The sequence below is a fragment of the Remersonia thermophila genome, chromosome 1 (assembly GCF_042764415.1).
Source record: "Remersonia thermophila strain ATCC 22073 chromosome 1, whole genome shotgun sequence".
In the NCBI taxonomy this organism is placed as follows: domain Eukaryota; kingdom Fungi; phylum Ascomycota; class Sordariomycetes; order Sordariales; family Chaetomiaceae; genus Remersonia; species Remersonia thermophila.
The window spans coordinates 3289667-3304626 of record NC_092217.1 but is presented as its reverse complement, the minus strand read 5'-3'; the positions used below and the strand labels follow the sequence as shown (position 1 = coordinate 3304626).

General features: G+C 59.4%; 4 protein-coding genes across 4 annotated transcripts; 2 read left to right on the top strand and 2 right to left on the bottom strand.

The window, feature by feature from the left end:
• Positions 1 to 819: 819 nt before the first annotated feature.
• VTJ83DRAFT_927 (uncharacterized protein) lies at positions 820 to 3261 on the top strand (the record flags this gene model as incomplete). Its single annotated transcript, XM_071014624.1, has 3 exons — positions 820 to 924; positions 1119 to 3052; positions 3114 to 3261. The coding sequence occupies 3 exons, from the start codon at positions 820 to 822 to the stop codon at positions 3259 to 3261; spliced, it is 2187 nt and encodes a 728-aa protein (XP_070870280.1).
• Positions 3262 to 4449: 1188 nt separating this feature from the next.
• On the bottom strand, positions 4450 to 6035 carry VTJ83DRAFT_926 (uncharacterized protein; the record flags this gene model as incomplete). The annotated part of the gene is made up of 3 exons (XM_071014623.1): positions 4450 to 4618; positions 4820 to 4981; positions 5611 to 6035. The coding sequence occupies 3 exons, from the start codon at positions 6033 to 6035 to the stop codon at positions 4450 to 4452; spliced, it is 756 nt and encodes a 251-aa protein (XP_070870279.1).
• Positions 6036 to 8774: 2739 nt separating this feature from the next.
• Positions 8775 to 11535, top strand: VTJ83DRAFT_925 (uncharacterized protein; the record flags this gene model as incomplete). The annotated part of the gene is made up of 5 exons (XM_071014622.1): positions 8775 to 8830; positions 8904 to 8987; positions 9059 to 9308; positions 9383 to 10874; positions 10943 to 11535. The coding sequence occupies 5 exons, from the start codon at positions 8775 to 8777 to the stop codon at positions 11533 to 11535; spliced, it is 2475 nt and encodes an 824-aa protein (XP_070870278.1).
• Positions 11536 to 13121: 1586 nt separating this feature from the next.
• Positions 13122 to 13714, bottom strand: VTJ83DRAFT_924 (uncharacterized protein; the record flags this gene model as incomplete). The annotated part of the gene is made up of 2 exons (XM_071014621.1): positions 13122 to 13500; positions 13584 to 13714. 2 exons carry the CDS (start codon positions 13712 to 13714, stop codon positions 13122 to 13124), a joined length of 510 nt encoding a protein of 169 aa, XP_070870277.1.
• Positions 13715 to 14960: the final 1246 nt, after the last annotated feature.

The following is a 14960-nucleotide window of genomic DNA, read 5'->3' as shown; positions in this document are numbered from 1 at the left end:
GTGGAGGACGGGGAGGAGAACAAAAAAAGTGAAACTGCCCTGGCTGCATGCACTGTGCGGGTGGGCCCCACCTTGAGGAATCCGAGCGTCTGATTGGACAGCGACATCCTCTGGTACCTGCCCCGGGCTTTCGCGTTGGAGGCGCGAGCGAGCGTGTTCCCATTAAACAAGCTGCCTTCGCTCCATCTCCCTCTCCTTCCAAAGGACAAAAAACCCCAAACAAAACTCTGCACGGTTGACTTGGGGGCAGCAACAAGAAACCAGGTCGCTGCATCGGGAACAAACCACCCGCCCGGTCCTCGGCCTGCCCGTCCTCCCTTGGATCCTTTTCCCTCTTTTTTCTTTTCCCTCGCGCCGGCCCGCTCGCTGCGACCACGACCTGCACTGTCCGCTGCGCCTGGTCCCGCCGCAAATGTGTCTCATGCACATTCCAACATCACGGGCGCTCCTCTGAAATTCCACCCTCCCGGCTGTCGCATCCGGTTGATTGGGCGCATTTCGGCTTCAGCTGGCTGCCTTTCCCATCCACGACCCAAGCTCGACGACCCTCTCACAGAGCTCCAACGTTGCGACGCACAGCTCCCGCAACCCACCAGCGCTCGCCAGGGCAGCAAGCAAGCAGCCAACAACAAACAACCAGCACCGAAGCAAACGTCGGCCACTCGGTCAGTCTGTCCAGTCCGTCCGTCGTTGAAGCTCGGCTGGGGTCCAGCGTCCAACCTCCCGTCCCGACCGAAATCAAGCAAACGCCCAACCCCAACCCCTCCTCAGCCCACCCCATGATCTAGCTAGATCGCTGCCGACACCCCGCGACACACGATGCCGTCACCCCAAAAACGCGCCCAGCGCACCCGCCGGGACCTGCGCAGCGATGCCATCCTGGAATCCTCGTCGCCGTCGCGCCCCTCCAAGCGCCGCAGAAAGGTATGTGTGCTCTTCGTAGCAGCGCCAACCCAACGACTTGCTTCTTTTTTCTTTTGTTCCCCTTGCATCGGCAAAGAAAACAACAAGTCACGTCTTTTTTGTTGGCCAACCTACCTACCGACCTCCCCACCATACCTGCACACACACCCCGCACCCGCATCGCGAACTGACCCATGTTCGCACGTTTCGGGCAGAACGAGGAAACCGCCGAAGCCACCGAGAACTCGGAACCCATTGACGAGGGCGACTCGTCGCACCTCGCCGACCAGTCCGGCATCGAGGACGACGACCAGCTCGTTTCACGCGTTACCCAGCACCTCGCCGCCCCCGCCGTCCCCGTCCAAGCCAGCAAGGACCACGCCAACAGCATCCACGAGTCCAACAAGGAGGGTGTCAAGGCCTACGCCAAGATTGCGGCTCTCGACTGGACCTACTACGTCACTCGGCTGAGCGTCAACATCGGCCGCTCATCTGAGCCCGCTCAGGCCCGCGCCGCCGCCGCCGCAGCAGCAGCAGCAGGTGCTGCTGCTGCCTCCGCCTCGGCCGACGCCGAGAACGACGACTCGGACGCGGTTCACATCGACCTGGGCCCCAGCAAGCTCATCTCGCGCCTGCACGCCGTTGTCTACTTCAATAGAGAGGAAGAGAAATGGTGGCTGCTGGTCAAGGGGCGCAACTCGCTCAAGGTCGACGGCACGCTCTGGAAGGCCGGCCAGGCCGGTCCGCTGCGGAGCGGCGAGGTCATCGAGATCGGCGGCGTCGAGATGATGTTTGTCCTGCCCATGGAGCTCAGCCCGCTGCAGATCGCCCGCCAGTATCTCGAACGCGCCGGCCTCGTCAAGCCGGAGCCGACCCCTACCCCCACCGCCGCCCGGCCAGGCCGTCATCCCCTCCCGTCCGGCGACCCCCACTCCAGCTCCCCGACCAAGTCGTCGCGCGCCGCCCAGAAGCCCCTCGCTCCCGCCCCGCCCGACTATAAGCGTCCAGGCACCCCTCCGTCGGCGCGCGCCCGCCCCTCGGCCATCCCCAGCTCCGCCGCCGCCGCCGCCGCCGCCAAGACGCCTCTGGTTGACCACACCGGCGGCCCAGTCATGATGGGCGGCAGCGACGTCGACCTCAGCCTGGACGAGAACCGACACATCAAGCCCCAGTTCAGCTACGCCCAGATGATCACGCAGGCCATCCTCAACACCCCCGATCAGAAGCTCAACCTGGCCGGCATCTACCAGTACATCCAGTCACGCTACGCATACTACCGCCACCAGCCGGCCTCGGGCTGGCAGAACTCGATCCGCCACAACCTGTCGCTGAACAAGGCCTTCGAGAAGATCGCCCGGTCGACCGACGAGCCCGGCAAGGGCATGAAGTGGCAGCTGGTGCCCGAGTCCCGCGAGGAGATGGTGCGCTCGGCGTGGAGGGGCGGACGCGGCGGCCATCGCGGGTCGTCGAACCCGTCGTCGCCGAGCCAGCTGAGCTACATCACCTCGGGCCCTCGCGACATGGCCGCGAGGGACCCTCTCTCGGCCCGCAAGCGCAAGGTGTCGCCGTCGGGTTCACCGCAGCCCCGCTCGTTCCGCGACTCGCATTTGACCCCCGTCCGTCCGATCCGGAAGCCCTTGCCGGACGAGGCGGGAAGCTCCGTGGCCGACGACAGCCCCCTGCCTCGCAACGTCAAGTCGTCCGCCGCCGTGGCGGCCGCCTCCAGCGCCCTGGCGGCCATGGCCGAGAACGCTCCCGCGTCGCCGACCCTGGGCTCGTCGTACCTGCCGGACGAGCCGTCGTCCTTCGTCACGCCCGCGCCCCATCGCGTGCACCCGCGCCTCGCCCCGCCCAGCACCGCCCAGAGGCCCAGCCAGCACATGCCCACCAGCTCGCCCGCCCCGTTTTGGAAGTACGCCGACATTGGGAGCACCCCGCTCAAGCCTGTGCATACCTCCTTCGACGCCAGCCCCTCCAAGGCCCTCGGTGGCGGTGCTGGCGGCGGCATCGGCCTGCCGCCCCCCAGCAGCAGCCCGCCTCGCGGCAAGTCGCCTGTTCAGAGCCCGACCAGGACAACAAGTCGTCCGCCCGCCGACACTCCGCCCAGCCCCGCGGGAGAGGATGAGGAAGGCGGGTTTGATCTTACCAAGTAAAGCCTCTCTTCTCCGACCTACCATTGCATCTTGCTAACGCTTTTGTTTTCTCAACAGGGGCTTCCAAAGCATCGGTAGCTATCACGCACCCGTCAGCCATGGAAAGCAGGTCCAGCCTGCCGCCGCCGCCGCCGCCGCCACCACCACCACCACCGCGGCTGCCCCGGCGTCCAATGGAGACCTGTCTGCGAGCGGCAGCGTCTAGCTAGCGGTTGGCGACACCTACACCCACGACCCAACAATACCTCTCCCGCGAAAGCGTTGAGAACCCCCCCTCCCCCCTTCCTTGCGTCATTCTGTGTTGTCCGATGTTGGGTGGGTGTCTTCCCTTACCACCCACCCTTTCACTCCACGACAACGACAACCAATCTGTCGGGAGGCAGCTCAAGCTGTCGTGCTGTACGATGTGTATACCCCCTTTCTTTGCACTTCTTTTCTCAATCTCCGAAATCATTCTTGCTTTTCTTTTCCTCTTGCCACTGGCTTGGTCTCTGTTCCCGCCTTGTATTACTCTTCTTCTTCTTTGTGTTACTCTTTGATCCTCATTCTTATTCTTTCTCGGTGGATTGGCGGGGGGCGGGGGGCTTGGCTGGTCGTTTTGGGCGGGCTTGGTGGTGTTTGAGGGAGTCGGCTGTATTGATTGCGTTGGATTCCATCCGGTTGCTTTTGTCGCCTTGCCTTTGCTTTGTTTTGGTTGTCATCAGGTTGGTGGGAGGCTCTGTCTGGTTGGTGGGCCGGACATGGCCATGCGTGGGAGCGAAGGGGAACACGGCGGTGCAGTGTATGATGAAAAAGTTTTTTTTGGGAGGGAGAGGGAACCAAAGGGAGGTGAGATAGGGTGGGGGGGAGGAGGTTTGTGTCGCTTCCGGGGCTGCATTTCGGAGTCTGAGAGAGGGCGATGGCTCTCCTGTGTGGATGGGAAAGTCGGAAAGGGGTTTGTGTATGAGGGCGACAGACGGAACACGAGTGCTACGTGCCATGTGTTCTACCATATTCTAGCCGCAATACCCTGTTTGTATTGTTTATCCTTGCTCCATCGGCGGCTTCTTTTCCTTGGATGGATGAGATGGTCATTAAAGCTTGCGTCTGACAGCCAATATCGTTGAGCCAAAAAGACTGCCCTGCCCGCTACGAGGTCCGCGATCGAGAGTCCATGTCAGGCAAGCGAGGCGATGATGGTGTGGTACAATATGCAAGGGGGAAAAGTCCTCGACTCCATTCAACTGCTCCGTGGACAATCTGCTAGTTATTCGACATGCAACCTAGGCTTGGCCAACCAAAGCTCACGGCTCACCAACAATACAAACCGTTTCTCCTGTTCGCTATCCCCTCCCTTCTTGATCCGTTCTTTTTTTTTTTCCCTGGCTCGAGCTCCACATGATTACCCCTTCGTTCACACACGCTTTTCCATCCCAAGCGCCCTCAACGCCTCGCCAAAGTCCGGCAGCTCATCCGCGCTCTGCGTTCCCGGCTTGCTCCAGCGCACGACGCCCTCGGCATCGATGGCGAACGCGCCGCTGATCTGCCACTTGTTCCCGCCGACGGCGGCGGTGTCGCGGGTCCTGGACGGGTGGACGGGGTTGGTTGGTTGTAGGGTAAGCAACAGATACACTCTCAAAGAGACACGGAAGGGGAAATGGAGGAGGAAGAAGTAAAAGAAGTAGAAGTAGAAGAAGAAGAAGAAGAAGAAGAAGAAGAAGAAGAAGAAGAAGAAGAAGAAGAAGAAGAAGAAAAGGAGGAGAAAAAAAAAGAAAAAAACTCACCAAATCCCCTCGTCCGTCCCCAGCTTCCATGCGCTCCAGAGCGCCTTGGGATTCCACGCGTACCACGTCGAGGAGGCCAAGCCGAGCCCCCAGGCCCGGAATAGCTCGCGCCGCGGGTCCGCCACGACCTGCACCTCCCACGCGCCGCCCACCTGAATGATCCTGTGCGCGGGGTTTGCGGTGGTTTGTTGCGGCGCGTGGGTTGGTTTTTGATTTTCAAGAGGGGAGAGGCGGGGTGTGGTGGGGTGGTGCATGGCGTGGCGGAGGGAGGGGGGTGTTGGGAGGAGAGGGCACATGTTAGTCACATCTCTGTCCTTTCTTTTTCTCTCTTACAAGGTTACATGAACAAGACGTAAGGGACCGGTTGCGTCTCTGCCCTCGTGCTTGGTGTCCTCCTCTATAGGTATGTGGGTGCTGTGCTCTGGTATCATCACCATCTCCTCGAGAGACCGATCCCGCCAAGGTTTCCATACCATTGGCATGACTTTCATTTTTTATCGAACCAGTGCCAGAAATACTAACATTGGCGAGACAACAGATGCTTCCTGAAGACAAGCCAAGGGGTATCTGATGGTGTGTTCTCGAGGATCACCAGGGGTAGGTAAGAAGGTAATGACATGAGAGGGACCCGGACGAAAGATCAAGGGGAGCAGCATTACACAACCCCAACCCCCCCCCCAAAAAATAATTCCCATCCATAAAAATGAAATCAAAATAGAAAAAGAGACCTCAAAAACTGGAAGAGAGAGAGAGAGAGAGACAGAGAGAGAGAGGGAGAAAAAGTAACGTACCACTTATCCGTAACGTCCCTCGCCGCCTGGCTCACCGCAATGCACGTCACCGCCCCGCGATACTTGTTCGCCACATCGGCAAGGCGCCGAAACGTCTTCTCGGCAAACGGGCAGCCGCAGTGCCGGAGGAAGACGGCCAGAACAGGCGTCGCGCGGGGGAACGTGACGATCGGGGTTCCTGACGGGGTCAGGGGCACGGATGACGGCCCGGGAGGCGGAGGGACGGTGGAGGGAGGGTAGAGCGGCGGGGCGGGATCGCCCGGTTGAGGGATGGGGATGACTGCTTCCTGATCTTGCGGGTCTTGGTGCGGCGGTTCGTGTTCTTGTTGTTGTTGTTGATGTTGTTGTTGCTGCTGTTGATGTTGGTGATGCTGGGTGGTGGAGGGCCCTTCCTGGGAGGAGCGGGGCGGGATTGGAAAGAGCATCGTCCTGAGAAGAAGAAGACGAAAAGAAACAGCAAGTGAATGGGGGTGGATGAGTGGAAGTGTTAAATGTTATGAAGTGCTGGCAAGATAATTAGGTATTGTGTTTGCTTGATGCGGTGTAAGTCGAGTGAGGTGAAGATGGGGGACAAGGCTGGAAGTGTGACGAAAGTGTGGAGTTGGAGATGAGTTTCAGAACGAAGCTAGCTAGGAGCTCCGATAAGATAAAGACTCTCTCGCCTCCTACTGCGTACATCATAGGATCTCGATGGGCTGGTGTACGTACAACAAACTTCTACCACCAGTGTGTATGGCCTGGGTAAACCGAGAGGACTGCTTTTGGATTTGTGTTTTTGATATATTCTATATATATATATATGTGTAAGGCACTTACAGTTGCCGGTTGCTTGATTTGCAGATGGTTCGAAATCTCTCCAAGCCTACGTACCTTCTTAACCCTAACCCCCTCCATGCTCTTGTCCCCTTTTGATGGCTCACGAAACCCTTACACACTCCTTCACCACATCCCACTCCCCTCCCAACCCCGCAAGCTTCCGAAACAGCATCACCCAACTCGTCCCATTCTCGCATGGGTTCAGGGTTTTGTTGTTGCTTGTCAGACCCAGGATGGACTTGTGCACGCGGAAGTGCTCGGGGATGTAGGGCGGAGAAGGGTCGCGGGGGGTTGTTGACGGGCTCAGGTGACCAAGATAGGGGAGACGGTGGGAGGTGCTGCTTTGGTGACGGTTTTCTCGTGCTCGTGGTTGTGATCGTGATCGTGATCGTGGTTGTGGTTGTGGTTGTGGTTGTGGTTGTGGCTCTGGGCGGGACAGGACCTGGGACTGACTACCCACCGGTTGTGCGGATGGACGGGCATTCCCAGGGGGGGCATCAAGAAGCCTGTGCTGAATGTGATGCTGCCGCACATGGCTGCTGGTTTGTCAAGGGTTGTTGATGGAGCCGGGCGGGCTGTCGAGGGGGAACGAGGCGCAGTGCATGGAAAACGCAACATTGAATCTGGAAAGTTTCCGTAGCAGGTGGCCCTGTTGCCTCTCGGACTCGAACGTCTTCTCCGGGGACACGGCGCGCAGCTTGGCCACGCGCGTCTTCTTGCAGAAGCGGAGGCACTCGTCCATGAGGTCGTAGAGGGCGCAGCGCGCGTTGTCAATGGCCTCAAACACGAAGGGGATTTTGGCGGGCCTCTTGAGCGGTTCCCGCATCTCAACGGTCTCGCCGCAAAACATGAGTGGATTGAGAAGCATCGCACGCTCTTTTCCCGTGCTGGCGCGACCGAGATGTGTGGCCGGTTGACAGCCTGCGAGGTCATCGGAACGGCTCAGGGCAAGGCCACCAGCATCACCGACCAATGCGACACGGCCAGCATGTTGTACATCTTCAAGCCAAAGGTGCGGCGCATCCTCAACTAATTATGTAGCCCGGACGGGACGCGGGAGCAGGCTGCGATGGCGGGCCAGGTCCGCTTTGAGCCGGCCATTCCGAAGACCACTTGGTGGAATGGCACCGGCCGCTTTATGCTGCCTCACGTTTTCTTGCCTTGCGGCTTTGAGTGCAACACCGGGACTTTCTGCTGGCCAAGTCGGGCATAGGTATCCCGTGCCGAGTCCGACCCGAAGGGGCGGCGGATCTGGCTTCGAGTTCTGTTAGTATTGAGTCTGGTCCTCAAGGCATCGGGAAAAGGGGTTGCCTGCGACGGCGGTACGAAGACCTTCGCTCTTATCTTCCCCAAAACGAGGAGCAGGACGAGCAGGACAAGCAGCCGTTGGCCCAGGTTCTTTGGAGGTGGCGATGTTCGTCAGGTGCCAGCTATACGAAGGAGCACCTAGGCATCTACGTATATATGACGAACAAAATACTTCAGCAACGAGGCCGGTGGCAAGGATGGGCATTCGGCAGCCATGGCGTGGAAAGTGTTTGTTTACTCTGCACAGGAGTTTTCATTTTGGCGAAACGGGACATGTCGAGCCCAGAGGCAAACCAGACACATCGAGAGTGGCAAGAATCCAACGATTGGGCGGGCCTAGATGTTGATCAACTCAAGGTTTGGATGAGGAGTTCTCAGGTATAAAGCTGACCCCAGAGATCAGATCGTAAAAAAATCAAAGTCAAGGCCTCAATATCTGTTTTTTTTTTCTTTCTCGTTTCTGGGTTCAGGTTTCTAGAAAAGTGGTGCTTCTCCTTCCAAAGCTCTCCAGCAACTAATACTAGTACACTTCATTTGTCAGCCGCAATCGGGCACAGCCGCAGGTGGAGAAGAACGCCACACCCCCACTTTGCCACCCCGCAGCCCAGCAGTCAGGGTCTGAAACAGACAACTCAGGTCGACCCCAGAAGGTTCCAGTGCCCAGGCCACCTCAGCAGTCGGAGCCTCTCCCTCAGCTGCCCCTCAACATTCCTCGGAGCACAGACCAATCCGGCCCCCGTTGTCGCCCAAACGTCATCCACTGCGTTGCCTGGAGGGCCACCTAGCGACCGCCGGCTGCACCGCCAGGACTTGAACCATTTCCAACCCGAACCGAACCTGAGCGAAAGGCGAGCAAGGCAAACGCAATCCCAGCCTTTTTCTCTCTTCGCATTTCCTCCACCCACCTGCTCCTCTTTACCTCGGTCCTTCATCCAGGTAGAAGGACATCTATCTACCTCTGTACCCTTCCTTTTCTTTTCATCCAACTTCCAACCCCGCCCTTTCCTCTGGTCCCCGCAGTGCGCGATCCAACCGTCAAGATGGCTCCGGACCCAACTCCCGATCATCATGAGCACAAGAAGAAGGTCAACCTGACGTACGTAGTCCTCGGCGCGACCTCGTTGCAACTTGTGTCGATGCAATCGACGGATGACTGACCTGCCGTCTAGCGATGCCTCCGGCGCCGAGCGGAAGAACGAAGATGACACGGCCACCGCCATTCTCAAGAAGAAGAAGAAGCCCAACCAGCTGATGTAGGCACACCTCCCCCAGCAAACCAAAACGCAAAAGCCTGCCTTGGGCCGACCGAAGCTAACATCATCAGGGTCACCGACGCCGTCAACGATGACAACTCCATCATCGCTCTCTCAAACAACACCATGGAGGCTCTCCAGCTCTTCCGTGGCGACACCGTGCTGGTCCGCGGCAAGAAGAGGAAGGACACGGTCTTGATCGTCCTCGCCGACGACGATCTCGATGACGGCAGCGCCCGCATCAACAGGGTCGTCCGCCACAACCTGCGCGTCAAGCACGGCGACATCATCACCATCCACCCCTGCCCGGACATCAAATATGTGAGTCAAACGCCGCCGGACGGATGGCCCCGGGAAGGCTCGTCGAGAACATCGCTGACACACACGTGGAACAGGCCAAGCGGATCGCCGTCCTCCCCATCGCCGACACCGTCGAAGGTCTCACCGGCTCGCTGTTCGACGTCTTCCTGGCGCCTTACTTCCGGGAAGCCTACCGGCCTGTCCGCCAGGGCGACCTCTTCATCGTGCGCGGTGGCATGAGGCAAGTGGAGTTCAAGGTGGTCGAGGTCGACCCGCCCGAGTACGGCATCGTGGCCCAGGACACGGTCATCCACTGCGAGGGCGAGCCCATCCAGCGCGACGAGGAGGAGAACAACCTCAACGAGGTCGGCTACGACGATATCGGCGGCTGCCGCAAGCAGATGGCCCAGATCCGTGAGATGGTGGAGCTGCCGCTTCGTCACCCCCAGCTCTTCAAGTCCATCGGTATCAAGCCGCCCCGCGGCGTGCTCCTCTACGGGCCGCCCGGTACCGGTAAGACGCTGATGGCCCGCGCCGTCGCCAACGAGACGGGCGCCTTCTTCTTCCTCATCAACGGCCCCGAGATCATGTCCAAGATGGCTGGCGAATCCGAGTCCAACCTGCGCAAGGCCTTCGAGGAGGCCGAGAAGAACTCCCCCGCCATCATCTTCATTGACGAGATCGACTCGATCGCTCCCAAGCGTGAGAAGACCAACGGCGAGGTGGAGCGCCGCGTCGTGTCCCAGCTGCTCACCCTGATGGACGGCATGAAGGCCCGCTCCAACGTCGTCGTCATGGCCGCCACCAACCGGCCCAACTCGATCGACCCCGCCCTGCGCCGCTTCGGCCGCTTCGATCGCGAGGTGGACATTGGCATCCCCGACCCTACCGGCCGCCTCGAGATCCTGCAGATCCACACCAAGAACATGAAGCTGGCCGACGATGTCGACCTGGAGCAGATCGCCGCCGAGACCCACGGCTACGTCGGCTCGGATATCGCCGCCCTCTGCTCCGAGGCCGCCATGCAGCAGATTCGTGAGAAGATGGATCTCATCGACCTCGACGAGGACACCATCGACGCTGAGGTTCTCGACTCGCTCGGCGTGACCATGGACAACTTCCGCTTTGCTCTTGGCGTCTCGAACCCCTCGGCCCTGCGCGAGGTTGCCGTCGTCGAGGTTCCCAACGTTCGCTGGGAGGATATTGGCGGTCTCGAGACGGTCAAGCAGGAGCTCCGGGAGAGCGTGCAGTACCCTGTCGACCATCCCGAGAAGTTCCTCAAGTTCGGCATGTCGCCGTCTCGCGGTGTGCTTTTCTATGGCCCTCCCGGTACGGGTAAGACGATGTTGGCCAAGGCCGTTGCCAACGAGTGCTCGGCCAACTTCATCTCGGTCAAGGGTCCCGAGCTGCTCTCCATGTGGTTCGGCGAGTCTGAGAGCAACATTCGCGACATCTTCGACAAGGCCCGCGCCGCTGCTCCTTGCGTCGTGTTCCTGGACGAGCTGGATTCCATCGCCAAGGCCCGCGGTGGCTCTCTTGGAGATGCCGGTGGCGCCTCGGATCGTGTCGTCAACCAGCTCCTGACGGGTGAGTTTTGAGTCCCCGTGATTGTCGTATACCGTTGAAAACAAGCCAGGCTTGCTAACGCATCGCAGAAATGGACGGCATGACCTCCAAGAAGAACGTCTTCGTTATCGGCGCCACGAACCGTCCCGAGCAGCTCGACCCCGCCCTGTGCCGTCCGGGCCGTCTCGACTCGCTCATTTACGTGCCCCTGCCTGACGAGCCGGGCCGCCTCGGCATCCTTAAGGCCCAGCTGCGCAAGACGCCCGTCGCGCCCGACGTCGACCTGGCCTACATCGCATCCAAGACGCACGGCTTCTCGGGTGCCGACCTGGGCTTCATCACGCAGCGCGCCGTCAAGCTGGCCATCAAGGAGTCCATCACCCTGGACATCCAGCGCCAGAAGGAGCGCGAGGCGGCCGGCGAGGACGTTGAGATGGAGGACGACGAGGACCCCGTCCCCGAGCTGACCAAGCGCCACTTCGAGGAGGCCATGAAGATGGCCCGCCGCTCGGTTAGCGACGTTGAGATTCGTCGTTACGAGGCTTTCGCCCAGCAGATGAAGAACGCCGGTCCGGGTGCTTACTTCAAGTTCCCCGAGGGTGGCGTGGAGGGTACTTCTGGCAGCGGTTCGGGTGGTAATGCCTTTGGCGATGCGGGCAATGACGATGGTCTCTACGATTAAATGATGGCGGGGGTAAAGAGGCCTTGCAATGATTTGTATTCTAGTTTGTTATTCCTCGCGTCATGATGGATCTTTCTCAATCATGATCTTGCAATTGCCGCGCCCTAGCGCAAGGGAAACTTGCAACCCACCGCGGTTTTCTGCCTGCGAGACGAAGACCGGGTTCGATGGACTAGCGACTAGACAGATGATGATTTTGCTGGTTCCGAGAGACAGACAGACCGGGGAGCGGGGAGGAGAAGCAGGTTTTCAGAACCCGGATATAAGAATGGTAGATGGGAGGCTAGATATGTTGGCAGGACGAAGACGAAGTCGCCGAGGCAGGTAGTTCACGGTCCCAACAAGTCAGTTCGGTCCTGCTTGACAGCAAGTAATCGTGCACGCTTCGTCTTATTCGGGGTGGGTGCAAGGTGCATTATGAGCGCAGCCCAGGCAGAGCCAGTTTGCCCTGCCTCACGATGTTTGTTTCCTTGCTTAGACGTGTCGCTGAGTGGGAGCGGTTCTACATGGGACCCAGAGGGATATGGCTGCCGCCTTGGTTTTTTTGCTACCCTGGTGGTGGTGGCATGCCGCTGGAGGCATTCGTCGTGGCTCGTGAGGATGCGACGGGTTACCGGGAGACGAGTAAAGAGAGGGACTCTTGTGACGTCAAGAACGGCATCCTAAACAATGGACATGCGTCCGATGGCGACTGCTGTGTGTTGGTGGCAATGCCGTGATGGAGCGTGACGATGCCGGATAGGTGGATGGAGCGCGGGATCATGTCCCCTCCGACACAAGCGGCACGGGCCGTCCTTGGGTGACAGACACCGTTGTAGACGCTGTTACAGAACAAGGGTGATGATATAATGACATCGGGTTGAGTTGCTGGGGTAAGGAGGATGAGGAGGAGGAGGAGGAAACTTGTTCGGACTGAGAACACGCACGCATCGTGGCGGTGGATTTGGAGCCCATCGCCATCATCACGCTCGGGAGCTTCTGCTGGGAAAGGGTAGTTATCTTTCTCGTTGCGATTTCGGCTGTCCAGACCACCGGTACAAGGGGGGACCCGAGTTTTTTCCATAGAAACCGGACAGCCATAGGCACAATACATTTCATTTGTGATACGCTCCCCACGACGGCGACGCTTGGGGGGTCTTGCGTAGGCGGGAGGCTGTGATGCTGTTGGCATCGTATGGCTGGGCCTGAAAGTACTCGCGTGCTCCCTTGCAATGCCCTATCTGTCTGGACAATCGCCGCCCGCTCTCTCCAATTTCCCCGACCTGACGTACAATGATTATCATCGTTTTCCTTTGCTCCTGCACCCCTGCTGGGTTTGGTGTCCCCCCTTCTCGGAGACCACGCCTGTTTGGATCGGGTATCATGCAATCATCTCTTGTTGTTCCCTTTTGGTCAGTTGTGGGAGGTGCTGGACAGAATAGAGCATCTGCCAAGAGTCCACCCCATCCCTGGCTCTTCTTCCTTCATTGTTTTTCGTTGCTTTTCTTGCTTGTGGGGGAGCATGTTCGTTGGCTCGCGTGGAGCTCGTCGTTCATCGCCCTCCCCGCTGTCGTCTTCTTTGGCGTCGGCCCAGAGCTCGCTTCGTCTTACGTCGCCCCGTTCTCATCCATATCACACACCGTCTCGAGAGCATCGCGCGTCACCCTCAGAGCGTCCTCCACAACCGACTGGGGCACCGCTAGGGACGGGCGGGCGCCGTTGCCGTTGGTGGTGCCGTTGGCATCGTTCTTCTTTGCGCCGTTCGCGGTGCCGTTCTCGTCGGCGCCGTTGGGGAGCTTGCCATTTGCGCTGGCCGAGGACGGGGACAGGGCCGTGTCCTGCCGCACGTCCTCAATGACGCGGCGGAGCAGGGCGGGAAAGTTTGTCACCTCGCCGGAGCGGAGGAGGGAAAGTGCGTGGGCCTGCACAACGGTCGGCCAGTTGGAGGGGTGTGCGTGTAGGGAGTGGAGGAGGCTCTCTTGGATCCTGGAGGTAGCCGGTGTGAGCATTGGGGGGGTCGGGAGCGGCCTAGCGTTCCGGCGAGATGGGCCGGGGAAGCCATGGCTTACTTGGACACATGCCCCTCCTTGATGAGGACGGAATTGATCTGGGAACGGAGGTCTGAATCCATCGTGGCTGGCGTGTAGTTGGCGGCCGAGGATGGGACCTTGACGGGCGTGGATGGTGTTTGAGTGGTCATGGTGGCTGGCGATGTTGGCCGGTTCTGTTTTTAGCGGCCGGTGGCGGGTGGCTGAGAGCGGAAACAACGTAGCGCGGATCTTCCGAGGCGGCTCGACGCTGGAATGGATGGAGAGGCTGGCTGCGCGACGGCGGTGCGAGGAGGAAAGAGTTGAGCGGCGCCAGGCCGATGGAATCCGGAGCCGGTGGTTGATGGAAGCAAAGAGACGGAGCGTTCTGGGCAGGCAAGGCGAGGCTGAGATGACAATAGGAGAACAAGGCTGACGCATCACAAGGAATCAACCGCGACGTCACGCCGAGTTCCTGATCGGCGCCACACTCCAGCCCCAGCTGGGTCCATCCGGTGGAGCGCCTGTTGACGAGCGTGGGACCCACAATGCCAAGCTCTGGGGGCTTGTGGAGCATGTATACTATAGTATAACACCAAACCCCAGCAACGCCAACACAAAACCAAGTACAAGCAGCATCAACATCTCCCTCGATACCTGTTAAGGTAGGTAGGTGCCCGAGGTAGGCAGCTCAAGAAGATGGAGAAATTCAAGGCACCTTGCCGAGGGATTGCGCGTTTCTGCGAGGCCCCTACCGGAGACCCTGTTTCCTTTTTCCACTACAGGTAGCTCCCAACCCGGCAGCTCCTTCCTCGCCCATCATCTCATCATCCAACTGGCACGGACGAACAGCTCCAAGGCACCGGTGCCTTCCGGCATCAAGCGAGATACTTTGTTCTAGAAACGAATGGCTTCATGTGCCAAATTTCACGCCAGGGCATGCCCACATGCTAGCCTGAAGGTCAAGAGGTCATCAACAACCATCGCTCTACCTTGCCCATCTTCAACGCAGCACACCGGAGGGGACAACATCCCACTTCACAACATAGGTTACGTTGGATCTCAACAAGACCTGGAGTGTTAACCGGTAGTAGTGGTAGTAATAGCTTGTCAACCGTTTTCGTCCAGCTGGGGTTCCGTACCCTGGCCGCCCTCCCCCCCCCCCCCTCCCCCGGGGCCCCCCTTCTTCCCTCCCTTTCCCAACATAGGTTGGCTATGGCCTGGTTCAGGCGTTCCGGCATCAACATGAACCATGAACCGCGCATCAGCCGTTGTTGTATCACCTTCCGAACCAAGATATTCGAATCATGGTTTGGAGCCTGTGGGGGCCGGGGGGGGGTGTGAGCGGGTTGGCGCCATGCTTTTTCCATCCATTTAAGCTGGAACCCCGACCGGAGAACCTGGCATATCTCTCTTCCC